General features: G+C 55.3%; 2 protein-coding genes across 10 annotated transcripts; one reads left to right on the top strand and one right to left on the bottom strand.

Moving 5' to 3' along the window:
• Positions 1 to 904: 904 nt before the first annotated feature.
• Positions 905 to 19,866, bottom strand: AGAP2 (ArfGAP with GTPase domain, ankyrin repeat and PH domain 2). Of its 5 annotated transcripts, XR_004251374.2 has the most exons (20): positions 14,759 to 16,664; positions 13,045 to 13,103; positions 12,262 to 12,349; positions 11,990 to 12,075; positions 11,696 to 11,843; positions 10,489 to 10,623; positions 10,048 to 10,157; positions 9,458 to 9,616; positions 9,190 to 9,276; positions 9,000 to 9,104; positions 8,425 to 8,587; positions 8,127 to 8,246; positions 7,277 to 7,405; positions 5,956 to 6,015; positions 5,575 to 5,723; positions 5,319 to 5,409; positions 4,998 to 5,220; positions 4,612 to 4,867; positions 1,707 to 4,432; positions 906 to 1,597 (listed from the first exon to the last, which is right to left on the bottom strand). XR_004251374.2 is itself a non-coding variant. In XM_032173221.2 (19 exons), exons 1-19 carry the CDS (start codon positions 15,924 to 15,926, stop codon positions 4,190 to 4,192), a joined length of 3,579 nt encoding a protein of 1,192 aa, XP_032029112.1. In that variant the 5' UTR covers positions 15,927 to 16,695; the 3' UTR covers positions 905 to 4,189. The 5 variants fall into 5 exon arrangements, 4 of the variants coding, with proteins under 4 accessions (XP_032029112.1, XP_032029113.1, XP_032029115.1 ...); XM_032173221.2 differs by having other exon boundaries at positions 905 to 4,432; positions 14,759 to 16,695; XM_032173224.2 differs by lacking the exon at positions 14,759 to 16,664 and adding an exon at positions 19,616 to 19,863 and having other exon boundaries at positions 913 to 4,432.
• On the top strand, positions 15,814 to 25,210 carry TSPAN31 (tetraspanin 31). 5 transcript variants are annotated; one of them, XM_058426276.1, is made up of 6 exons: positions 15,814 to 15,881; positions 23,456 to 23,623; positions 23,883 to 23,963; positions 24,297 to 24,428; positions 24,732 to 24,845; positions 24,931 to 25,210. In XM_058426276.1, the coding sequence occupies exons 3-6, from the start codon at positions 23,886 to 23,888 to the stop codon at positions 25,003 to 25,005; spliced, it is 399 nt and encodes a 132-aa protein (XP_058282259.1). In that variant the 5' UTR covers positions 15,814 to 15,881; positions 23,456 to 23,623; positions 23,883 to 23,885; the 3' UTR covers positions 25,006 to 25,210. The 5 variants fall into 5 exon arrangements, with proteins under 5 accessions (XP_058282259.1, XP_058282260.1, XP_032609111.1 ...); XM_058426277.1 differs by lacking the exon at positions 15,814 to 15,881 and adding an exon at positions 16,949 to 17,214; XM_032753220.2 differs by lacking the exon at positions 15,814 to 15,881 and adding exons at positions 19,843 to 19,927; positions 20,932 to 20,991 and having other exon boundaries at positions 24,732 to 25,210.
• The last annotated feature ends 122 nt before the right edge of the window (positions 25,211 to 25,332 follow it).

Below are 25,332 nucleotides of genomic sequence, written 5' to 3'. Positions count from 1 at the left end.
AGGCGAACGGCCTTTCTGCTGAAGGCTGCCCCCCGGGCTCACAGGATAAGAAAAGGGATAGAGGGGCCGGGAGCGGTGGCTCACCCCTGTAATCCCAGTACTTTGGGAGGCTGAGGCGGGTGGATCACTTGAGGCCAGGAGTTTGAGACCAGCCTGGCCAACATGGTGAAACCCCATCTCCACTAAAAATACAAAAAATTAGCTGAGTGTGGTGGCAGGTGCCCATAATCCCAGCTATACGGGAGGCTGAGGCAGGAGAATCACTTGAACCCGGGAGGCGGAGGTTGCGGTGAGCTGAGATCACGCCACTGCACTCCAACCTGAGCGACAGAGTGAGACTGTCTCAAAAAAAAAAAAAAAAGGATAGAGGGCCCAGAACTCTCAAGTGTCTATAAATGGAGAGCGAAGGATTCAACTGTTGAAGGAAGCTCTTGCTGAACGTGGACTAGTGCTTACTGTGCATGCTATGCTTACATTGTTTTGTTTTGAAGTGTAAATAGGTAGACTTAGAAAACCCTGCTTCCTCTGGTCCATCTGCGCCCCCTGAGGGAGGGATGCTCCAGCTGGACAAGAGCTTAGACACTGCCTTGAGGGCAACAGTAGTCAGAATGCTGCTCCCAGACCGCACCCCTCATCTCCCACCAGCGGACCCTTGAACAAGTCACTTAACTTTCTAAATGCTGTTTCCTCATTGGTAAATTGTGGACAACAGCAGGGGCTTTTCAAGATGGTTGCGAGGATTGAATGAGATAGAGTGTATGTTGTGCTTTTAGCACAGAACTTGGCCCCAAGTAAGTGCTCACTAGCTTTCTATTATAAGCCAGCTCCTGAGTTCTGAAAAGACTGGGTTACTTGGAGGCAAGAGTCTCAGAAGGAGTTCCCAAAGCTGATCAGAAGCTCAGAATGAGAAGGGGCTGGGGCAGGAGGGCTGTGCTTTGATTTGCTGGGGATGGCGTCTCAGCATCACCAGAAAGCAGAGTTCTGGAAATTTCACTCTGTTAATCATTTTGTACTTTCATTCAAAATTCCTTTTTCCTTTCCTTTGGCTTTTGGCAGCACTCCCATGGTGAAGGTTGGTCTGCCCCAGCTGTGCTAAGACAAAAGGCAGGGAGCAGGGTGTGGCAGATGGCAGCCAGCAGGGCTGCAGGGAGGGCTGGCGGATGGCAACGGCATCCTGCATGGCAGGGCATCCAAGCAAGGCAGCCCAGGGCGAGCTGTGAAGGGGGCATGGGCACAAAGGGGCAGCAGCTCTTCTTCACCCACCCAGGGAGTCCCCGTCTGGGCTCCTATTTTGTCATAACCTGGAGGGCTTGATATTTTGTCATTCCATCCACTACAGCCCTTTACATCTCCCCTACAAGACCAAAGATACTCCCCATTAAGACAAGAGGCAAGTGGATTACTTGGTGTTGGCATTTGTTGTGAGGTTTGCTGACACCTTGACCATTTTTCACTGGTTGGAAATGAAAGGAACTTCCCACTTGCTCTTTGCAGGCAATTTCATTCTCTCCAGGGTCCTTATTTCCTCCCCATATTCTCTCACACTCCCAAACTTCTGAAGAAGGGAGCAAACTTTGGCCACGAGGAAGGGGTGGAGCTGAAATAAGAGAGTCCAAGGTCTTGGAGGTGAAGGGGGAATGGCCAGGTCCTCCAGTCCAATCTTCTTTGCTACCTCCCCCTCTTCTCGCTTTGCCCAGACCACACACCTGCCTCTACTTGTCACTGCACCTGCACTGTTGAATCCACCTTTCCTGGGTCACGCCGCTGTGCTGGGTGGTCACAGCCTAGGACCCTGCAGAGCCGCAGCCTCCATGTGTACTGGATTCAGGTCTGGTGCTGTGTCCTCAGGTCAGTGGCACACTTGCAGCTGAACATCTTGGGGCTGGTGGGCACCAAGGGTCAGAAGCAATTCTACCCAAAGATGCTGGTGCTACCAACTAACTTCTCAAGGTAGATAACACATGGCTGTGCCCAACCTGCACTGGCTGCTGACCCAACCCTCCCCTGTCCAGCCCCTCTACCTGAGTAAACATTTTCAGCTGCCCTTGAGAAATGGTAGGATTGGCTATGTGCTGAGCCTGGCGGCACTGCAGCTCATGGAGGCAGCACTGGCTTCAGGCCACTGTGGCCTTGGTGGTCCCTTTGATGGCACGGAGGTGGATAAATGCCTGCATCCTCTGACACTGAGTTTGTGGACACCAGGGACCTCTGCAGCTAGCTGGGAAAGCTTTCCCAGGAGGTCTCTCACCTCTTCCCTCTGGAACACCCCCTGACGGGGCCAGGGGAGGAACCCCTACTCTATGTTCTACTCTGGTACCTAGTGCTCACGGTGAGCAGGCTGGCCTGGGGCAGCCCTCCTCAGAGCTGGAGCGCCTTTCAGGTGCCCTCTGAACAGATACTGTTCAGAATACAGATAAACAGATGCCACCAAGGTCGCCTAGCTGTGCAGTGGAGGGGCAGGTTTCAAAATCAGATCTGTCTCCAAAGTTCCTGCTCTTAACCAAAGCTGTCCCATCTTCTCACCCCTCTCCATGGGCCTGTCGTCTCCTCTAAGTACCATATCCTAACTCTTCCAGGACTGGCGTCATCTTAAGTCAGTGCCTTCTCTGCTCCCAGGGTCCCCACTGACTCCAACCTGCCCACGTCCTCCACTACATGAAACCAGAACTGTTGTACGTGATGGAACCACCTCCATGCCCATGGGTACTGTCCTGCCCCCAGCCCCAGTGGGAGGCACCTCTGCCTGTCCCTGTCCCACCCCAGTACCCCATCTTGACCAAGGCCATGCCCTAACCTGCCTCCAAGAACAGACCAGCAGCTCACCCCCTAGACAAAATCACTTCCTCTTTAATTGCTGTTGAAGAAGATTCACACCACTGCCTCCAAGGAGATGGGGGGGGCATTTCCCCCTTGCCCCCACCTCTCTCCCCGCCCCAATTACCTGGTCCTTTGCAAACTATTTTAGCCAGAAAAAAAAAAAAAAAAAAAAGACCGGAAACCACTGACACAGACAGCCCAAGGGCTGGGTTGGCTGAGGGAGGCAGGGCTGGGCCAGGTAAGTCCGCCCTATCACCCACTTTGTGGGGAAGGGGCAGGGGGCCTGGAAACCCTCCCAGCCACCTCGAATCCTCTCAGTCCTGGCTGGGAGAGGTCACGGGGGTGAGGAATGGCTCTGGAGCTGCTCCAGTGGGAGGGAGGGGCTGGACAGAAAGAATAAGGGGGGAGGGGTCCCACTGTAGGGGTGCCCCCTACCCCAGATCACCACGGGCGCTGCACAGTCACAGGTACGCAGTCACGGTCACAGACACTCACAACCCGAGAGCACCCCCACCCCACCCCACCCCCTGCCCACCCTGGGCTTCCCCTACCCCAAAACGCCCTCCCCACGCCCCTGCCCGCCCCCACCCCCATGTTGGGGAACAAAGCAATAAATTACAAGGCCCCCGCAGCCCTCTTAGCCCGCTCCTGCTCCATCCCTTCTCCTTCCCAAGATAGTAGTTGAAGGGACCCAGGCTCTTGGCTCCCCCCGGACACTTTAGCTTCCACCCATGGGTAGGTGTAGGGGGACGTCCTGGTTTCCACTACTCACGGTCCCTTTCACGGAAAGGGTTGGGAACCCCCCACCCCCATGAGCAGCAGGGGTCCTGCCCCTCGCTGCCCTTGCCCCCTTCACTGGGCAGTGAGATGAGCATGGAAGGGGTAGGGTTTCCGTATTGGCCCCAAGTCCCGGGGCTAGCCCTCCCATGTACTAAACCCTCCCTCTGGCGTGGCGTCGCCCCAGGAGCCAGCCTGGGTATGGGCTCCCGCCCTGGGATTGTTGAGCTCGGGCAGGACCGGGTCTTCTTCCCGCCCCTAGGGGGCACAAGCGGACATGTCCAAGCGCCTAGGAGCCCGTACTGCGGGGGACGTCCCCTTCCGCGAACCCCGAGCGGGTAGACCCAGAGCAATCCGAGTGTGGAAACAGTGGAGACGGGGCGTGTTGAGCTGGGGTCTCCATGCCTCGTTGGGGAGAGGGAGGTGAGTTTGTGTCTTCTGAAGGCGTGGGGGCTGTGCCCTCCTGGGGGTAGGAAGTGCTCCCGTGGGGCGGGGTGCGGATCGGAGAGGTGAGTGGGTGCGTCTGTCCAGCGGTCCGCCCGGTGTGGTCGTGCCCGGCCCGCATGGGGATGGGGGTGTCTCTCCCGCTGGGCAACTATACCAGCGCAACCGGGGCGTCGGCGCGGCCCACGCTAGCGGCGCTGCTCCGGCGGCGGGGGCTGGGCGTGGCGGTGATGCTGGGCGTGGTGGCCGCGCTGGGCGTGGTGGCCGCGCTGCCGCCCTCACCCGGGCAGCCGTGCTGGAGAAGGATGTCGGCGCACAGCTGGCTTCCAGCCTGGCGGGCGTAGAACAGCGCCGTGCGGCCCTGGGCGTCACGGGCCGCCACGTCCGCGCCGTACTAGAGGGCGGAAACGGCCGCGTGACCGCGCGTCCCCAGGGCGCCCACACCCGGCGCCGCCTCCCCCACATGGCCAAGCCTACCTCCGGGGTCCCTCTGGGAATTTCGGGCTTTCCCGCGCCAGGCGTTTTCCGAGATGAAGACTCAAAGACCCCCTTTCCTCCCCCCAGCTCACGTACCCACAGCAGCAGTTGCGTGATGACGACGTGGGCGAGCTCGGCCGCCAGGTGGAGTGGGGAGCGCAGCTGTGGGTCCTCTACGCTGGTGTCGAGCGGCCCGTGTCGCGCATGGGCCAAAAGCAGGAGAACGGTAGCCACGTCCTGGGCCTGCACGGCGGCCCACAGCTGGCGGCCCAGCGGCTCCTCCATGGTGCTCAGCGGCGCCAGGAACAGCAGCTGCTCGTACTTGGCGCGAATCCACGACTCGCGCTCCTCCCTGCAAGACCAGGGATCAATGGAAAAGGCTCTAGGGACCCCCAGCCAGGACCTCTGCCCCTACCCAGGGGACCGTCTCAGGTTCGCACACCCTCAGCAACCCTACCCCCGCTCTGTTCCCTCACGCTTACCGCGAAGAGTCCCGCGTGGGCTTGGCACGGCCTCGCGTGTCGCTTTCCCACACGCGGTTGGCCGTGTCGTTGCCAATAGCCGTCAGCACCAGGGTCAGCTCCCGTGGCCAGTCGTCCAAGTCCAGCGAGCGGACGCGGGACAGGTGTGTGCCCAGGTTGCGGTGGATGCCAGAACACTCGATGCAGATGAGGGCGCCCAGGTTCAAGCTGGCCCACGTGGGGTCTGCGGACGGAGCGTAGAGGTCGGCTCCCAGCCGGGCAGCACAGGCACCCCGGCATTCACCACACTCCCTAGCCCCTCCGCTGCCTCCTGGCACTCACTGGGGGCCCCGCAGTCCACGCAGATTGAATTCCCCTTGGCGTTCCGGATCGCCTGGATGGCCACGGCCTCGCTTTGGCTGTCTGTGCGCAGCTGCAGAGAGGGTTTGGGTTGGCACTGACTCTGCCTCCAAGCCCCACCTCCTTCTCAGACACCTCTGCTCTCCTCTCACACGACTTCCGCCGTGTCGTTGCCAATGGCCGTCAGCACCAGGGTCAGTTCCTGCGGCCAGTCCTCCACCCCACCTCAAACTCTTACCTTGACCTTGCTGCTCTCACAGCACTGCAGACTGGCTAGGATCTGACTCTCGATGGCCTGGACCCAGGCATCCCGCTCCTCAAAACTGGCTGCCTCAAAGTGCCACGTCTGACCCGTGCTGGACACGATCAGGAACTCAAAGTTTTCCTCTGAGTGGGGGATGGGATGGGGTCATTAAGAGACAGAGTTCAAGCAGGGGCTGCCTTCCCCAAGCCCGTCCTCCCTGATGTCCATCCCGAGCCCCCGGGAGTGGGGCAGTGGGGGTAGGGGAAGCAGAGGGTGGGGGGCAGCAGGAAGCCCGAGCACATGCAGGGGAAAGCGGGGGCACCCCCACCCTTCTGCACCCCATCTGAGCGTCCCTCCCGGCTCACCACTTGTTACCTGCTTTATAAATATTTCTTAAACTACCAAAGGATTTTAGTTTCCACATTTTGCGCTTGGCTGGTTTCCCGAAGCGAAGGAGATAGAGATAGAATGGAGAGCAGAATAGAGAGAGACCAAGAAAGAAGGAGAAAAAGACAGGTAGATGGAGAGATGGAGAGAGATAGTGACAGTGTGCCAGAGACAAAGCAGGACAGACAGATGGGGAGAGAAAGCAGAACTAAAGTCAGTGGCCCCGGAGCAGAGTGGAGCAGAAGCCAAGAGCCATGAGAGTAGGCAGATCTGGAACCTGGGTCTGAGCACCCGGCAGAGAGCAGGGGCAGCAGGGATGGATTATCAAGACCAGCGAGGAGCTGGGCCTCTGGGAGAAGAAGGGAGGGTCAGGATTTGAGTGAACACGGGGGAAGGGGACAGAAGCTGGGGCGCAGGGCTAAGATGAGAGGGCCCTGGGGCTGGTGGCGGTGGGGGTGCGGGGAGTCACTGAGGGACAAGAATGGGGATCACTATGGTCAAGGGCTGTTGGGGAGCACTTGGCGATAGAAAGTTATCGGGAGAAGGCCAGGCGCGGTGACTTATGCCTGTAATCCCCACCGCCTGTAATCCCAGCACTTTGGGAGGCCGAGGCGGGCAGATCACGAGGTCAGGAGATCAAGACCATCCTGGCTAACACAGTGAAACCCCGTCTCTACTAAAAAATACAAAAAATTAGCCGGGCATGGTGGCGAAAGCCTGTAGTCCCAGCTACTTGGAAGGCTGAGGCAGGAGAATGGCGTGAACCCGGGAGGCGGAGGTTGCAGTGAGCCGAGATCGCACCACTGTACTCCAGCCTGGGTGACAGAGTGAGACTCCATCTCAAAAAAAAAAAAAAAAAAAAAAAAAGAAAAAAGAAAAAAAGAAAGTTATTGGGAGAAGGGGCTGGGTGGTCACAGAATCCAGGATCTGGGGAATCAGTGGGAGATGCAGAGATAAGGGGCTGAGTCACTGGGGATCGGTGGGGGGGCAGCTGGGTGTAGGGGCTGGGGTGGTAAGTGGAGTTGAGGGAAGGAAGAGGAACTAGAACGTCATTAGGAGACGGAGCAGGAGCTATAGACATGGACATCGTTAAGAATGGGGCTGGGGAAAGGAATTAGCTGGGGAACAAGGAAAGAAGGACAGGGGCTGGGGGATGTCCATCCACTCTTTCACTAAGTTGTGTGCAGTGGTAATGGTAGTCAAGCACTCAGCTCAGGCACTTTTCCTCCTGCTGCAGGAGTTAGGCCGGGGAGCTGATGTTGGGGATGAGGGTTCTGGGTGGGAGTGGAAGTGCCCGCCAGAGCCTCACCTTCAGCCTGCCCAGCTGAGCCTTCAGTCTTGGATGGTGTTGTCAATTTTTTCCTCCTCTGCTTCTTCACCATGGGAGAAGGAGGGGGTTCCCGACTCAGGGGGCTCAGGTCTCCAGATGGGGTACAGTCTTAGGGAGGAAGACACGGCTGCCTCAGTAGCCCCCTCCACAGATTTCCTGATTTCTTGATAGCCTGTCTCATTCCCTGAACTAGCTTTGGCATTTTAGGGCACCCCTCCTCAACTGTCCCTCTCCAGTTCCCCCTTGATCATTCCTAGGGATGCAGGGAGATGAGCGGTTTAGAGTCAGACCTGCACTCAGATCCTGGTTCTGCCACTTACTGGCCTTAAGACCTTGAGCAAGGCACTTAATCTTCTGAGCCTCAGTTTCTTTATCTCTGAAATAGGGGTAATAATCTTGACCTGACAAAACTGTTGTGAGGACCATTTGTTTACAATGTTATTTGCATACTATATATATATATTTTTTCAAACATGGCAAACATGGCTGACTATGTACTAGACAATATTCTCAGTTTGTTTAAACCTCAAAGCAACCCTCTGAGGTAGAAACTATTATCTCCATGTTACAGATGAGGAAATTGAGGCATGGAGAGGTCAAGTAACTTGCCCATGTGGCAAGCTAGGATTCAAGCTCAGACAGTTGACGTTAGAGTCCACTTGTCTTAACCATTATGATAGACATGGTATGATTGAACTTATTCATGTGTGGGGCTCCACGTGTTCACTCATGCATTTGTTCCAGCCTCCAAGCCTTCACCCCGTATTCATTTCCCACACCCATCCTATTTGGGTGTGGAAGACGCAGATGGAAGATCATCCCCACTGACCCGTGCTGAGGGCTCGGGCCAAATTCCGGTCTGGCTTCAGCAGGTGTTTGGATGTCTGATCTGGTGGTGGCTGCAGGGAACTGGGACTAGGGCTAGGGCTTGGCATGGGAGTAGTGGCTTCTGTCGGAAGAAGATGAAACCTCAGTGAGCCTCTCTTTCTTCTGGCCCCATTCCTTACGTGGTCCCTCTTTATCACCCAGCTTCCTACGCGCCCAGTGCCAGCCCCCTCTTCCCCCTTACCCCTCCTTTTCCCCAGCCCTGGCCCCTCTCCTGCTCCTCTGTCATAAACCTTACTCACCCAGGCCTTCACCCATCTGGACAGTGCTCATGTCCTTGACGAGCCCGTTGATGCTGGCTGAGGGGCCAAAGGCAGAGATGGCCCTCGGGGGCCGCTTGCCCGGGACTTTGACTGTTGTTCGCAGCAAGTCCATCTCCTTGCCGTGGGTACTGTGGATGTAATCCTGGAGGGGTACAGGGCCGAGAGTGTAGGGAAGGTTGGGGTCCTTGGTATGCTGGGAAGCAGTCAATATGGTACAGAATAGAGAGGGACTGGGGAGGGGGTCTTGGGGGCCAAATGGGTTGTGATGAGCATCTAGGGAATGGGCCCATCAGACTTGGCCCAGCATTGTCTCCTCCAGAAAGCGTTCCCTTCCTGGGTGCTCTCCCACTAGACTGCAAGTTCCTGGGGCAATGTATTTACCTTTACATTCCCGGCATGGGCACATGGTGGGCTCTTAACACATGCCTGCTAAACTTAAGAGAACAGGACTAGCACTTCCTAGAAATGAGGTTAGTGCTTTGTCAGAGACACAGACAGGTAGAGCTTGAGGGAAATCCAAAGCTGGCCAACGTGGCCCAGTCTCTGCCACTCACGTTAATGCTGGGGTGGTAGAGTAGAAAGCCATTACTGGACAGGGTTACATATTTCTTCTTCCATTCTTTGTTCAAGGAATTGCCACTTCGTTTTAGTAGGAAGCTCTGGAGAAAGGGGAAAGACGCATGTGGGAAAAAAGCCAACTAAGACCAGCTGCCCCTAGCCTGCCCCAGCCCCTGGATCACTTACCTGTTTGATGGGGATGGCTCGCCCACTCCCTGTTGTCTCTCCCCGACTATCCAAGCTCCGTTTCTCGGAGTCACTACCCCGACGATTCTGGAATGGTTATTGGAATCCGTTTGAGGATGGATAGAGGGATACACTGATGTGACGATATGGAAGATAGATGAAGAAGGGCCCAACAGAGGAGTCTAGGGACTAGGGAAGATGGGCAGGTCATGGGGGACAGGAGGATGGGGGTCAGCAGGATGGGGGTCAGCATGTCCATGTCCAATACCGCAAAAAGGCTGGTCCTGCGCTTGGCTGCCCGGTGCAGGGACCCTGGGGTGCTCAATCCAGCCACTGCAGCTGCCTCGGCTCGGAGCTCCCGGTGACCAACATTCGGTGAGGACGGGAGGGAAGAAGAGTAGTCGCTAGTGTGGCCCCCATTACTAGCCTGGGCGCATATGGAAGAGTCAGCAGAGCTGAGATGCCCCCTACTCCACCAAGCTACACTCATATCTCGTTATGGGGAATTTGAGACATTCCTTGATCACCTCACCATTTATGTTGTCATTAATAATTTTTAAAATCCGCACTAACATTGTGACAATGCTTTAAATGTTGCAAAGGTTGATTCACAAGTATTATGTCATACAATCTTCCTGATAGCCTTAGGAGGTTAGGTGAGTTGCTTAAGGACACTGCAAATGATGTCTCAAATCTGGTTGATTTCCAGTCCAATGCACTTTCTGCCAATAGTTTCACTACCATTTCCATCTGTTTCCCCACTCCCTGAACCTCCTTGGGTACTCTGTACCTGTCCTAGGATCCCCAGCCCCTCTGCATCTTCCCGGCCCCTCTGCAGACTCTGAAACCCCAACTCACCTGGCCAGCTACCGGAGTGGATGCAGCTGAGTGGCTTGGGGAGCTGGGCAGGGACTTGCAGGCAGCCAGAAGCTGTTGCTGCTTGCGCAAGGTCACCACCTTCTGGGCCACTGAGGGGAGTTGAGGGAAGGAGGTGTGAGCAGGCCAGATACCCAAGACCACCCTTCCATGGCCAGCTTTGAGAAATCCCCAGTAGACAACACAGGACCCAACTTCCTTGTCACTGTGGCCTCCATGCCACCTGTGGCCTTGCCAGCTCCTCCAGCCCAGAAAGACCTTGCGACTGTTAAGCAAACCTTCTCTGGCCTCCCTGATCTCTCCTCCCTCCCACAAAGGCTAATTTCCTTCACTCACAGAGAGAGGCCTGGATGCCTGACCTCTGAGAATATCCCAGGCCCCTTGCTCTGGCTTCCCACATATGCTGGAGATCGCTACACTCACCCTCCTGGAAGACCCGATCCACATTGAGCCCATAGGTTGCACAAGTCTCATAGTAGCTGCAGCGTTTCATGTCCGCGCACAGAGCTCTGGCACGAGCATCTCCCACCACCCGAGGGGAGGAAGCACTGATCCTGTCTGAGGGGACAGGAAAGGGGCGGGGTTCAACAAGGAGCCCCACCTTGTTAGATTTTCACAATTCCTTTATCCTTCGTTGGGCCCTCAGGCTGGGCCCACTGGGGATGGGGTGTGAGAGATCCTCTTTTCTGTGACCAGGTGGAATGGGAGTACATAAGCCCTTTCTGAGTACTGGGCCCAGTTCACACACCTAGCTGTGTATGAACAGGCTGGGTGAGCTGTGTGTGTGTGTGTGTGTGTGTGTGTGTGTGTGTGTGCGCGCGCGCTCAAAGAATACTCCAGAGCTGCTGAGTGGTGCTTCCTGACAAGGTCTACATAGCTGAGACCCAGGTGCGAGTGATAATCACCCTGCCCTGCAAATCCATCGAACCCTGAACTGGTGGGAGGACACCGGCTTGTGAACTAGGAAAAGGTTGGGTGCCCATGGGTCATGGCTGGACTGCCCACTCTGCAGCAAGAAACCAGGATGCAAGCAACAGGTGGAGATAGGCACCAGCAGAACAGGCATCCAGACCAAGTCCCACCAGCTCGACACAGGGGAGTGCTGGAAAAGCATTTCCTGGCCCTGGCAGAGTCTGGGAGCCTCTGAGTCACTTCTTTGAGAACTAAAAGGTTTTCTGCTGTCTTCTTTTCATCATCATTTCCTTTGTGTTTTCACTTTGTTTTTGGATAAGTTCCTTTAAAAGGTGTCAGCCTGACCCAGCTGTCGCAAAAAGGAAGATGGAAAAGGTTTCCTATCCACACTAGGACTTGAGATTTTCTGTGTCCTATGATGGCACTGGGAAATGGCAGTGTCAGAACACAAGGTAGGTGACATTTCAGGAGAGGCAAGGAGATGGCTACTATAGCTGTCCTTTCCTCCCTGGAGATCCCCTGTTCTCTGCTCAGACCTTGGGAAGTTATTGTTTGGTTTCATGACTCCCTTATTTGGAGACCAGGCTCCCTCCAGAAGGGTACTGTAATCCAAGTGGCCATTTCCACACCTTATCAAGTTCTCACCCATGTTGGGCAATATCCCAGTAGCCTCCTCAGGGCCTCCCTTGAAAGCAGTGCTTTCCGAACCCCTCCTTACCTTGTGTCCCCACCAGTGCCAAGGCCAGGCCTCCTCGTCCCTCCCCCCGAAGGGAACTCAGCTGCCCATGGAGACGGCTCACAGCCTGGAAACTGTTCTCATCCTCCAGGCTGAAGACGAAGATCACAGCATCTGCCCAGCCTGAGAACTTGCGGGGAGTTGAGGGAGCAAATGGAAAGTCAGATAGGTCTACTCCTCTGGACCCAATCCAGATGGAGACCTGGGAAACCAGAGCCCTCTCCCTTGGCCAGTGCTGACCCCAGCCAGCCTGTCCCCCACCACCTCCACCCTCACCTTGGCGTCAGGTGCCCCAGCTTCCTCTCGGATTAGCACCAGATGTGTCTGCCCATCCACCAACATCTCTTTCTTGTACTGCTCACCTGTCCAGAAGAATTGGAAGGGGTAACAGGTCAGAGGTGACAGGTCACCAAACCACCCCATGCTCCCAGTGCTTTTGCTATTATGGCCTCATCCTTCCCCCCGGTCTCCATACCTGCCTAATCATTGATCTCACTCCTGGATCCCTGACCCCAATGGTTAGCTTACTATGGCTCTTGAGAACTCACTCTCTGTCTTCTCCAGCACCTGGTATGAGCCAGTCAGGAATCGGTGGATGAGCGATGACTTCCCACTCCTGGCGTCACCCAGCACACCCTGAGGGCAAGGTTGTGGAGCAGAAATTGTGGGATATAAGAGAAGGCAGGATGCATGGGTCTGGACACTCCAGAAAACCCAGAGAGATAAATCATCCAAGCAGGACCCTACAGGGCCTGGATGACAGTCATTCCAGAGAGAGCAATTGGGAGGATCAGAGCAGCTGGGGGGATCGGAACAGTTGGGAGGATCAGGGCATGAGTGTGGTAAGAAATGATCCCAAGCTCAAAGTGGAGCACGAGCTGAAGAATGTCAGCAATTCAGTACCAGCTTTTTTTTGTGTTGGGTTGTTTAGAAAACATACTAGATATGTTTTGTGTGCATGTGTCTCTGTGTGTGTGTGTTTGTAGCATGTCACAGTTCTAGGCACTAGTTGGAAAACTTTACCCAGTTCTAGGCAATACAACATGAAGGCCAAAGGGCAGATACCAGAAATGAGAAGCCTGGAGGAGGACCGTGAACAAACAGGAAAAAGGGGATGTCTGCATAAAGACTAGATAGGAAAAACTTGTGAAGAGGATGTAGCAAACCCCATGTTGGTGCTATGAAGGTAGACTCAGGAGAACTGGAAAACGATTCCCTATTCCCAAAGAGAGAGAGAGAGAGAGAGAAAACGAGAGGTGAAGGGAGAGAGCTGAGAGAGCAGTGGGTGGGAGGTCAGCCTTCCCTATAGACAAGGGGACTGGGTTACCTACCAGGCGCAGTTCAGGAATGGAGCGGCTCAAAGTCCATTCCTGGCTGTTGATCACAGCCTCTGTAACGGGAGAAGGGCAGTAAGAGGGGAGGCTCCTGGCTCAGGAGGACCCCCAACACTGAGCCACTCCTTCTCCCTCTGCAGCTTTCCAAACCCCCCGAACCCTGCCCGCACTGGAGAGGTGTGTGGAACAGACAGGTTTGAGGGTGGTCCCCAGACCTCCCATCCCAGCCGCTCTCCCCCAGCTGTTGCTGCCGCTCAGTGGTTGCTTAGCAACGGAGCTAGCAAGACAAAAATACTTCAGTTGGCATCTCCCTTAAAGCACATCCCCAAACGCGGGTCCCGGCCCCAGACAGGGAGACCAGGGCTCTGACAGTGGCAGGTTCTTCCCTCTGGAAAAAGAATAGAAGAGGAGCTCCTCCCTAACCCACTGGTTCCCAGGGCAGACCCTGGGAGGAGGTGCTGAAACATAGAAGAGAGTGTGTCTTCCCCAGCTTCCATTCCACAGAAGAGAAACTGAGGTGAGGGGTTTGCCTCCCCTTTTTCAAGGTCAACGGCACCGTGGCCCTGGACCCCTCCCCACAGCCCAAGGGGAAAGAGCTACGATTTTCCTGTGCCTCCATCTCCCACACCCTCCCCACAAACGCTCTCCAAAAGAACTGTGGGGAAGGGCTCCATCGCCTGGCCGAGAGAAGCCACAGGCCCGGGGGAAAGGATGCTCCTTCCGCCCGCCGGGTCCAGCCCCCGCGCCTGACACCGGCCGGACGTTCCCGGGGCGCCGCAGCTGCGGCGGGAACTCTGGGATCCGGAGCCATCTGCTCCCACCCGCTCCGGAGCCAAACCCCGGGGGCCGCCTCCGCTCCCGGACCCGCCTCCTCTCCCGGGAGTGTGAGCCGAACCGAGAGTCTCCTGCCTATCTCCTCCAGTAGGAAAATAGTAATAATAATAATAGACACCCTGCCCCCGTAAAAAACACTACCTTCCCCGTACCGCCTCCCAAGTCTCCCGGGGTACGGATTGCCTTTGCAGCAGTTCCGCCCCCACTGACTCACTCCAGGGTCAGCCCCGGGTGGGTTTCAATGCGGCTCTGGGGAGAGGGTGGGCAGTGGGGGAAGTGAGGCTTCCTATCCGCCCCCTCTCACTTCACATTTAAATATTCTGCACGTTCCAGCCCCCGCGCACTCGCGTACCGCCCAATCCGCCTTCACCGCACGAAAAACATCACCAGCCTGCTCTCAGCCCAGGGGACTAGTCCCTGGCGAGAAGCTGCCTGCAAGGTCACTGTCATGCCACCTGCCCCAAGTGCTCAGGGGAAACTGAGGCTTCCTCATCCCCTTCACCTTCAACGTCGCTCTAAACACGGCAAAGCCCCGTTTCCATGTTCCCAGAGTTCAGCTGAGGCTGGAAGTGGGGTCCTGGGCTTCTCTGGGAGCAATTTTCTAGTCACTCTGATCAAGGACATTATTTTCCCAGAAAGCTCTGAGGCTCTCTGAGTCCCTCTGAAATCAAGTCATTTCTCCTGTCGCACAATGTAGCTACTCACCCCGCTTCAGGACTCCTATTCTTTGCCCCAGTCCTTGGCAGAGGAGTGAGCTTGGTTCATCCGCCCACCCCAGAGAAAATCTTCCCTAGTTTCCTGGACCTCGCTCCTCCGCCCCAAGCTGAGCATTCCAGGTACCCTTCCCTCCCTGTTCTCAAGCCCTGACTCAACTCACTAGGGGAAGCGCGGAGCTCGGCGCCCAGCAGCTCCCTGGACCCGCTGCCAGAAGACAGACTGGGGGGTCCGGGAAGGGGCCCGGAGCCAGGAGGTCCTCCTGTGCTCTTGGTGAAGATGCCGCTGATAAACTTGAGCATCTTGCGGTCACGAGTGGATGCTCGGCCCCCCTCCCGGCCCCGTTTCAGCCCCGGAGCTGGAGGCTCCAGAGTGATTGGAGGTGCAGGCCCGGGGGGCTGCGCGGTAGCAGCGGTGACAGCAGCGGCTGGAGTCGGAGTTGGTGGGAGGGTTAGCGGAGGAGGAGAGCCGGCAGGAGGTCCCGGATGCAAGTCACTGTTGTCCAAGGTCTTACTCTTGCCTTTCCGAGGGGACAACTTCCCTCGGGCTCCAGCCCCAGCTCCGACCCCACCAGAGGTCGCAGCTGTAGCGCCCCCTCCCCCGGCGGCGGCGGCGGTGGCGGCAGCAGAGGCCGAAGCTCCAGTTCCGGCGCTGCTCTTTGACCCCTTGACCCTGGGCTTGCCCTCGCTTTCGGGCCATGACAGGCGGCTACCCGCGCCCTTGCCCCCGCCGGCTTTGGCTCCACTCGTGGTCACGGTCTTGCAAGGCTTGGGAGCCGGCGGAGGAGGCGCCACCTTGAGCCTCCGGCTGCCGGTGCCAGGGTGCGGAGAGGATGAGCCAGGGATGCCGCCGCCCGCCCGGCCTTCGGGCTCCGGGCCGCCCCAGCTCGGGCTGCTGAGTAGGGGGCGTCGGGAGGAGGTGAGGGCGCCCCCAGGCTTGGGGTCGGGGCTCAGTCCCCCGGAGAGCGGGGGTCCCGGAGGGGCGGCCCAGAGGGAGAGGCGGCGGCCGGCAGCGGGGGAGACTGGGCGGGCCGGACTGGCCGGAGCCGGGGACAGGGCTGGGGGCTCCGCGCCCCCGGTGCCCGCGCTGCTCGTGCTGATCCACAGCGCATCCTGCCGGTGGAAGAGACGTTCGTGCCGCTTCTTGCCCGGCTCCTCCGCGCCTCGGGGGCTGCCAGGATCCCCAGTCTCGGAGCCTCTGGCACCGGCGGCGCCGGCCGCAGCCGCAGACGGAGAAGGCGGCGGCGGAGGCACCGACTCGAGCTTAACCAGGGTCAGCGAGATGAGGTAGGTCGTTGTCCGGCGCTGAAGCGCGCCCGCGCCCCGGCTCATGGGGCCCGGAGACCCCCGAGCTGGGGAGGGGAGGGGACTCCCCCGGACTGCCTCAGGGGGGCCCGGCCATGGGGCCGCCCTGCTCGCTGCCCCCAGCCCCCGGACCCCGCTGAGCCCCCGGCCCGGCTCCGCTGTCGCCGCCGCCTCCGCCGCCTCCGCTTGCGCCCCCCTCCCATCACATGGGGCGCCCCCTCCCCATGCTCCCCGCCCTGCGCCCCCACCCTCTTGGAACCCCGGGACCTTGGTGCTGCTCCAGGGAGGCGCGCCGGACCGTCCACCCCGGCCTGGGTGGGGGCGCTGAGATGGGTGGGGGAGGGCGGGGAGGACAGTAGTGGGGGCAAATGGGGGAGAGAGAGGAAAAGGGGGCAGAAAAGGGGACTGGAGGCTAGGGGAAACGAACCAGTGCGGGGGAGGCAGGGGCGGGGAATTGGGACTCAAGGGACAGGGGCCGCGGATGCGGTCGGAGAGAGGGTCTTGAGGAGGGTGGGAAGCTAGTGGGGCTGGCCGTGCGGGGGGATTCGCAGGGGCCCGGGGAGGATGCTGGGGATGGAGATACAGGAGGCGGCGGGGGAGGAAAGAGGGAATGGGAGGTGGGTGGGAACCCAGGGATCTGGGGTCTGGGAGGGGAGGGGCGTGAGATCCGGGCGAAGAGTCCGGGGGCCTCGCCCGGGCTCGGCTTGGTCCGGATGCGCGCTGTGTCCGGGCGCTCCCCTCACATTGAGGAGGAGGCAGCCCCGAGGCCCCCCCACCCTATCTCCCCCCCAACCTTTTCTCCACCAGCACCGATGTCTGTGAGGGCGGTGCAAAATCCAGGACTGGATTTCTCTCCCAAATCCTGGGCTGGATTTCCTGGGACTTGGACTCACCTCCTCCAACAACCTAGTCCCCTCCTCTCGCGCACCAAGGTTAGGAAGCGCGACTGTGAGGTATGGCATTTAGGGATAAGGGTGAAAATCGATCTATTGGGTGGACAGGCCGCGGTAAACAGAGCAAACCCAGGGTCACTGCCAATTCTGGGGAAGATGAAGTTGGAAAGCGAGGGCCCTGAAATCCCTTCCCCCAGGATCTCTTGTCTCCCCTAGGTACCTGGACGCGTTCCCTTTCTCATGACCCAGCTCCCTTTCCCACTCACACCCCCACACTTAATACTTTGACGGGGCCAAGACTTGAGCTCGACTGTCCCAAAGTGAACTTGGAAAATGTTCCCCAGGGATGGGGACAAACATGCAACTTAGCAGGGTAGGAGAGAGGGGAGAGATCTGAGTGCTGGAGGAGCCCAGACCACAGGGTAAGTCAAAGGCTCCAGCTCTAGGAGGAGGGAGAAGGATGTGTCTTAGACTGATACCCCCCCATGCCAAAATGCATCCAGTCTCCATAGCAACCGTAGCTCCAAGAGTGCCTCAGAAACATCAGGCAGAAGCAGAGAGGAATCCGTGTGTATGGTGGGTGGGGGACCAACCGGGGGATGCTGAATTAGTGGAGGCACTGCCCTGACACCTGGCTACCCACAGGTGGAGGATTTCACTCCCCAAGTGTAAGGACTCTTCAGTTGAGGCAGTGAGAGCCGGCCTCTTCAGGATTCCCTTTCAGTCTCCTGAGGTTTGCTGAGTGGGATTCTTTCAGAAGATTAAAGAGGAGGCAGGCAAAGTGAATGGAAACCGTCTGCTCTGTGTCCCCCACCCCTCTAGGGGTCTTGGAGTTCAAGGCTCTCTATCCTCCAGCCAGGTGAGAATCCTGAAGTGGTTAGGCCAAAGTGGAAAAGAGGTTGAGACCCCTTGGCGGTGGGGTAAGATGGGCAAAGGAAGGTCTCTCTGCAGCCTTGGAGACCCCTTCCCGGGACTTGGGGAGTCACAGCGGTCCCCTGATTTGGCGTCCCACCCTCCTGACGCAGCTGAGACTATAATAAGTGCTGCCGTGGGCGGCTCTTGGAGGCAGGAGCCTGCAGCGTGCTTGGCCTGGTGGGGGGCTGAGGGTGGGGGTGCTGAGGGTGGGGGGGCTGAGCCAGGATGCCAGGAGCCCTTTGTTCTCCCAGAGACCTGTACCCAATCCCTCTAATGTTCTGTCCTGGGGCTCAGCAGCTTCTCCCTCCCTCCCTACAGAACCAGGATGACACCATCCCCAGGACAGGAGACGCTTCAGTAGTGTTTTTTGACGGAGAGGGTGAAGGAGAATTGTTGGCTCTGGCTTAAACTTCCCTCCTTTGATGGCCTCAGTTTTCCTTTATGTTCAATGGGAACAGAATACTAATTCTTAGAGAAGGAGTAAAACAAATCACTTATGAGGAGTGAAGCCTTCTCAGGGATTTCCGCCTCCACCCCTCCTCCCCCTCCTCCCCCTCCTCCCCCTCCAGAGCTAAGCACAGCTTTTCTGCCTGGCCTAAACCGCTCTTCTCCTTTATTATTATTATCATTATTATTTTTGACAGGGGTGGGTCTTAGAGTTTCTCCCTAGGAGGCCCCATGGCCCACTCCCCCTTGGTCTGCCTTTCCAAACACTAAGGCTGTCAGGGGAGGCTTTGGGTGTAGTTCCTGGCAAAGGGTGTGGGACAGGAGGTGAGAGGGGCACTAGCCTCCGAAGAACAATGGGAAGGGGATCATCAGCCCGTCCCACTAGGCATCCAAAGCAAGCTGTTCCTTCCCTAAGTTATACTCTGGTGTACCAGCAGAGAGGTCTGGCAGGAGGTGTCCTTGAGGGAAAGAATGATCTCTTGACACTCCCCCGCCAGGTAGGCAGGTAACAATGGAGAGGACTGAAATGGCTGGAAGAGATGAGGATATGATGGAGGAAGTGCTTCCACCAGATACCTTTCATGAGCAAAGAAGGCTGCTTTTGTTAGCTCTTTGCCGCATCAGAGGTGAATGAAATGAGAGCGAGCTGGAACAACCTCCAGTTCCACCAGTTCCTCAGTGGTAGGGCCTTGTGGATGGAGAGAAGCTGTTCCTGCCAGGGCTCCACCACAGGATTGAAGCCTGGGGTGGGCAGGAGGATGTGGCGGATGGTGTTGCCATGGCAGCACTTCCTCCCTGTGTTGTCATCACTTGCTCTAATGGCACTAAGGAGGTAGAGCGGAAGGTGTGTGGGGGGAAGACAGGAACAGGAGCAAGGGGAGGAGAGGGGACCAAGAAGAGTTCTGGGGACCTATCTGCACTTTGGCTCTGCAGAGCATGGTGTGTGAGTTAGAATACGCTTGGGAGCCTGAGATTCTCTGCATGGTGTACTTCAATGTGCATGCGTGTGTGTGTGTGTACGTGTGTGCATGTGTTTCTCTCTAGAGCTGGAGAACAAGAGGTCACTGATCCTTAGTGGGTCCTGGGAATGAACTCATTATCCAGTCCCAGAACCTGCTGCCCCAGACTGCTTCCTGCTCTGGACTCCCCAGGCAGGCACCAAGTCTACCATGAGTCTGTCACAGCCTATCTTCCCCATGCTCACACATTTCTTCATTGCCAAGAAGGTCAGCTCAACAGGGACCTGTATTTTGATCTCCTGGGAGAAGGATCAGAGCAGGGAAAGAGAAAGAATGATACCTCCCATGTCTTTTTCCATCCTCTCTAAATGTATTCTTCCCCAGAGTCCCATCTTAGGGACTAGGAAGTAGCTGACTGGGAAGTGATATATGATACAGCTAACCCTTCTATGCACCTGCTAGTCCCCGATACACTCAAGTTGAGGGCTGACCTTTCTCTTACCTCGAATGCTGGCCAATGAGGCCTGGATGCTGTCCTGGAGTTCGGGGTCGTCCACCCTCTCTGCCAGCTTCCTGAGGCGGTTTAGAGCCTGCTTGGCCACCTCATGTCGTCTGACTTCTGCTCTCACTGCAGCTACAACGAACTGCCTCTGGGCATGCATGTTGCCCAGACCTGTCTTGCCAGGCTAACAACCACCTCTGGCCCTGAGGCCCATGGCCCTACAGCCCCCAAACCTCAGAAGGCCCCTTCTGCTGTGCCCAGAACTCCCCGCCCCTGCCTGCCCTTCCGTCTGTCGACCTCACTTCCTGACTGGTGAGTTTCAAACCCACAGCCTGGGACAACACTACCTCCTGCACCTCCCACCCCCTCTAGTGTTGGCTCATCAACCCTGCCAGCCAGTCCCTGCTATGATTTCCCAGCCAGGTGGATGGAGAGATCTTAACAGTGTCCCAGGGCCTCCTGTGGGAGGTGGCTAATTAAGATGGGTGTTGGTTCTGGGAGAATATGGCAAGCTAGGTCCCAGGTGCAATCCTAAACTCTTGATGACCTGCAAATTTCAAACTCTCACAGGAATTCATGCACACTTGGTCTGTTACCCTCACAGCCCTGCATTCTAGTATACACTTGTACCCATCGCCCTCTCTACACATCCCCATGAGCCCTGTATCCTTATGTCTTACAATGTAACCCTTTTTCAGTCAGCTACCCACTGAGGCCACCTCCTGTTTAAAAGGGCCAAGTGAGGCCAGGCGTGGTGGCTCATGCCTGTAATCCCAGCACCTTGGGAGGCTGAGGCAGGAGAATCACTTGAACCCAGGAGGTGGAGGTTGCAGTGAGCCAAGATCACGCCACTGCACTCCAGCCTAGGTGACTAAGCGAAACTCCATGTCAAAAATAAATGAATAAATAAATAGGCCAAGTGATTATGGGTTATGAAGGAGGAAAGTAACCTATAAAAAGACAAAAACTACCATGTTCCATGTTCAATCACTTTCATAATAATTAACATGTCTATAACACTTAATAGTTTACAACATACTTTCATATATATTATCCTCATGACAGCCCTGAGGAGTAGGATTATTTATCCCTATTTGCATAAAAGGAAACTAAGGCTCAGAGAAGCCATTAAGAGGTGAAACAAAGACATGGATTTAGGTCTTCTGATTTTATTTTTACATTTTTATTTTTATTTTTCACTGAGCACATAAAGCCCAGATTGGTTATAATTTTGATACCCCTTTCACTACACCACACAACCAAAATGCTCGTCAACCAGTTCCCCTTCTAATACCATTGTCTTGCCCTTGATTTAGGACCTGAAAGAAAAGAAGGTAGATGAGGAACTGAAGGAGGCAATGAAGATGGGAGTTGGGGTAGGAAGGGGATGGAGGTGGGGAGTGAGGGCGTGGGAGGTGGGAGGTGGGAGGTAGTGGGTAGTTTGACCTGATTACTTTGTTTCCACTGGACGCCTGTAATCGTAGCACTTTGGGAGGCTGAGGCGGGCAGATCACCTAAGGTCAGGAGTTCACCACCAGCATGGCCAACATGGCAAAACCCCGTCTCTACTAAAAATACAAAAAAATTAGCTGGGTGTGGTGGTGGGCACCTGTAATCCCAGCTACTCGGGAGGCTGAGCCAGGCAGGAGAATTGTTTGAACCTGGGAGGTGAAGGTTGCAGTGAACTGAGATCGCGCCACTGCACTCCAACCTGGGCGACAGGGGAGACTCTGTCTCAAAATAATAATAATAATAATAATAATAATAATAACTTAATTACTTTGTTTCAAGACTCAAACACCTCTCTGGCCCTGTCAAACATCTATTCTCCTGCATACCTTTTTGGTATTAATTTCTGAAAGAGTTTATATAAATACTGTGTAGTTAAAGATAAGGGAATTGAGGTTGGAATTGCCCACAGGAACCTGTAAAATGACCTGAAATGTAATAACTAACATTGAGTGTTTACTATGTGCCAGGTACTGTTCTAAGTATTCTACATATATTAACTCATTTAATTCTCACAACCCAAGAGGTAGGGTGTGTTGTTATGTATCCCCATTTTACAGATGAGGAAACACGCACAGACAGTTTCTAAGTGTCTGGCCAAAGGTTACACAGCTAGGAAGTGGCAATCTGACTGTGGCAGTAAGACTATAGAATCTAAGTACACACAAACTTAAATCATTCTGTTGAGTTGATTGGAGGGTTTTCTTTTTTGTTCCTACTGTTTCTTTCTCCTGGGGAGAGAAGGATTATGCCTTTCCTCACCACCGTGAAAAGGACGGTTTGTCAAAGCACTTTACTAGATAATAAAGTGATTGATCAGTCTACCCCCAGGTGAAAAGGTGGAGGCTCCTTCCACTTATATTTATTTAAATCCGAGACTCTTCCTCTTGCCTGTCGTTTTTTGCAAGCCCTAGATCAGGCGTGTACTCTGAAAATGCTCAGCACACCTGTCTGTGCACTTGTGGCAATGCCACATACAGGAATGCGCTGGCCTGAGGCCGCTATTTCCACACTGAATTTCTGGTATATTCACACCCCTTTAGGAGGAGATATGGAACAGGACATGGGTACTAGCGGACACACAAACGTGTGATGATTTCCTGGGTGTTGCTGTGTCCAACCGGGGGACTCTGTGGCCGGGCTAAATAAGCTCAATATGTGGCTCCTTTGGGTGTTCCCGAGCGTGACGCAATAACAAAACAATGGCGTCATCATGAGGTCACTGCAGAACAGGGGGAAGGGGGCGGGGAAGGGCCCTCCTTCTACGGGCGGAGCCCTTTCTGCCCAGCTCTCGGAGCGGCCCCCTACCCGCCCCTCCCGCCGTCTCCCCTTCACCTAAGTTCCTCCAGAGCCGTCTCCCTCGAATTAGCCCTCTCCTAACTCCGACCACAGAAAGCTCAGCTTTCAACCCAAGCTTTTGGAGTTTAGGCTGTAGTCCCTAAGAGAATCTCTAGAAACCCTGCCCCTAGTTTTAAGTTTCGCCCAATGAAAAAACAAAAGGAGGGGGACAGAAGGCGGGTCGGTGACGTAATGCGGGTTGATTGCCAGGCAGGCCTTGGACGTCCAGGATTAGCCACGCATTTAGCCAATCCAGAGGCAGGGGAGGGACGGTGCAGGCGCAGAGAATTGGGTTTGGCTGGCCTTGATTTAAAGAGACAGAAGCTGTCGGGGTCCTGGAAGACGGTCCCCAATACCCTCCCCCCAAGTCCTTGGGACCACTTGGGTCCCCAGAGCTGGGGAGATGGTTTGCGGCGGCTTTGCCTGCTCCAAGAATGCGCTTTGCGCTCTCAACGTGGTCTACATGGTGAGGTTTTGGAGGTGGGGGAAGCTTCAGGGCGGAAAGGCCCCGTGGGCAGAATCTCTAGGGTACTTCCGGTGGGGAGAAGGGTGTATGGGGGTTCCGGGAAGATTCCCAGGAACTTCCGGCGAAGAGGGAACTCCTGGGGACTTCCGTGGGAGAGGGGAGACTTCCGGTTGATGAGGGGGTTTGTCTGGGGGTGGGGGAATGAACTGAAGGCCGTGGGCATAAGTTCCATACCTCCCTCCTGTGAACCTCAGTTTCTCCCAAAGTGGAAGTGATAGGATGATCCTGAGGGTTCAGCTTTTGCATTCATACCACCATCCCTGCCACCCCCTACCCCCCATCCCAGCCATTCTAACCTTTGGGAGTGCCTAGGGATGCTCCTGGTGCGGATAGCACCATCCCCAGCTCCCATTCACACACCATTCCATTATTCCTTCCCCCCGCCCCGCCCCCAAGTCCTCTTGTAATGGCCTTGGCCTGTGCTGCATACTAGAATTCTTGAGATGTAACCTGCTCTTTCTTCGTAGCTGGTGAGCTTGTTGCTCATTGGAGTGGCTGCTTGGGGCAAGGGCCTGGGTCTGGTGTCCAGCATCCACATCATCGGCGGAGTCATTGCCGTGGGAGTCTTCCTTCTCCTTATTGCAGTGGCTGGACTGGTGGGTGCTGTCAACCACCACCAAGTCCTGCTGTTCTTTGTATCCTGACCTGAAGTGATGGGGGCAACCGGGCGCTTGGGAGGGCTGTCATCTAAGGAAGATGTTCGAAGGGTAGGGGACCTCAAGGATCTTGGACACGTCTTCTTGCCCTGCCCTGTCCCATAATCTACGAAACAAGAGCTGATTTTATTGCTTTCAATTTGACATGGTGGTATAAGTTCTATGAACAGATGAGAGCAGTTAATACAGATGAAACATAAAGGAATCTAGGACTTTTTTCCATAACCTTTCCTCTCAGTACATGATCATCCTTGGTTTGGTCTTCATCTTCCAATTTGTAATCTCTTGCTCATGTCTGGCTATTAACCGAAGCAAACAGGTAAGACCGTACCCTTTCAAGTACTTAACTTGCTTTTTAAAATTTTCCTCTTAACCTTGAACTCCTTCCTTAGTCTAGCCCCAACTACCCAAAGATCATCCTTACATGCACTGCCTCTGGCCTCTTGGGCTATTTGCTTTCTCTGGGATGTCTGGCTAATTTTCCATGCGGATGATCTAGAGAACCTGAAAAGGTAGATATTTATCGTGTCTATAATTGTTGCACACCGTTATGCTTCTGTTTGACTTCCTTTGCTGGACTAGGGAAATTGAGGCACTTAAACTGATACCAGGATGTAGGGAGACTTAATTTCCCTCTACCCATATCTTCCAGACAGATGTCATCAATGCTTCTTGGTGGGTCATGAGCAACAAGACTCGGGACGAACTGGAAAGAAGTTTTGATTGTTGTGGCTTATTCAACCTCACAACCCTGTATCAACAAGATTATGATTTCTGCACTGCAGTGAGTGTGTTGGGGGTGGCGCAGCAGCCAGGGGAGGTAGGAAACTGGGTAAGGACAATGCCCAAGTTGGCAAATTTAGTTTGAATGTCATTGTTTCTCTCTATATAAGCCCTCTTGTATTGGGGCTGTGTGTTGGTGGGAGGTGGGGGTGGATAGAGGCTGGGGAATTAGTCAAGTGGGATTTTAGTTTGTAGGACACTGGTCAGGTAACAGTAAAGTTTCTAGGGACATTCGGCATAGATATTGGTGACTAGCAACTTTGCATTCACAACTTTGCATTCTTCACACACGTTTTATCCTTAGATCTGCAAGAGCCAGAGCCCCACATGCCAGATGTGTGGAGAAAAGTTTCTGAAGCATTCAGATGAAGCCCTGAAAATCCTAGGGGGTGTTGGACTCTTCTTTAGCTTTACAGAGGTAACATTCTCCAGTTCCCTCATGCACATCCTTTTTAACTTGAGACTGAGAATTGATTCTTATCTCTCTCCCTTTGTTCCTACAGATCCTTGGTGTTTGGCTAGCAATGAGATTTCGGAATCAGAAGGATCCTAGAGCCAACCCCAGTGCCTTTCTATGAGACTTTGGATCCTTCTGACTTCTCTTCTGCTCTCTCTAAGCTTTCTCTTCCTCCCTTAGGGAATATCTAGGGTCTGTAGCCGTTTTGGTTTGAGAAAAAGGAAAGGCCCCTTGTCACATCCTCTAAAATTGATAGAATAGCAAGACTTTATGCCTTGACATATTTTAGTGGGAGCCAGACTATAAGGAATAAAAGGAAAAACTTTCTCCCTCTCTCTCCAAGAGGATATGGGAAGCTTCTGGGAGTGTATAGGATGGGGGCTGGAGTCATTCTTAGCTGTTTCCCCTCCTCCTCCGTCCATATGCTGGATCACCTCAACATACCCTG

The sequence above is a fragment of the Hylobates moloch genome, unplaced genomic scaffold (genome assembly GCF_009828535.3).
Source record: "Hylobates moloch isolate HMO894 unplaced genomic scaffold, HMol_V3 SCAFFOLD_13, whole genome shotgun sequence".
Lineage (NCBI taxonomy): Eukaryota > Metazoa > Chordata > Mammalia > Primates > Hylobatidae > Hylobates > Hylobates moloch.
This window is presented reverse-complemented; position numbering and strand designations above follow the sequence as displayed.

What these genes read in the sequence shown, in the direction of transcription:
- AGAP2 (XM_032173221.2), bottom strand. Translation starts at nt 15,926, where the DNA reads ATGAGCCGGGGCGCGGGCGCGCTTCAGCGCCGGACAACGACCTACCTC. An exon ending in GGCACTGGTGGGGACACAAG is followed by an intron (nt 10,624 to 11,695) that starts GTAAGGAGGGGT and finishes CTGTCCCCTCAG; the next exon opens with ACAGGATCAGTGCTTCCTCC. An exon ending in GTGAGAGCAGCAAGGTCAAG is followed by an intron (nt 5,410 to 5,574) that starts GTAAGAGTTTGA and finishes CCCTCTCTGCAG; the next exon opens with CTGCGCACAGACAGCCAAAG.
- TSPAN31 (XM_032173227.2), top strand. Translation starts at nt 22,866, where the DNA reads ATGGTTTGCGGCGGCTTTGCCTGCTCCAAGAATGCGCTTTGCGCTCTC. An exon ending in CTCTCAACGTGGTCTACATG is followed by an intron (nt 22,929 to 23,455) that starts GTGAGGTTTTGG and finishes CTTTCTTCGTAG; the next exon opens with CTGGTGAGCTTGTTGCTCAT. An exon ending in CTATTAACCGAAGCAAACAG is followed by an intron (nt 23,964 to 24,296) that starts GTAAGACCGTAC and finishes CATATCTTCCAG; the next exon opens with ACAGATGTCATCAATGCTTC.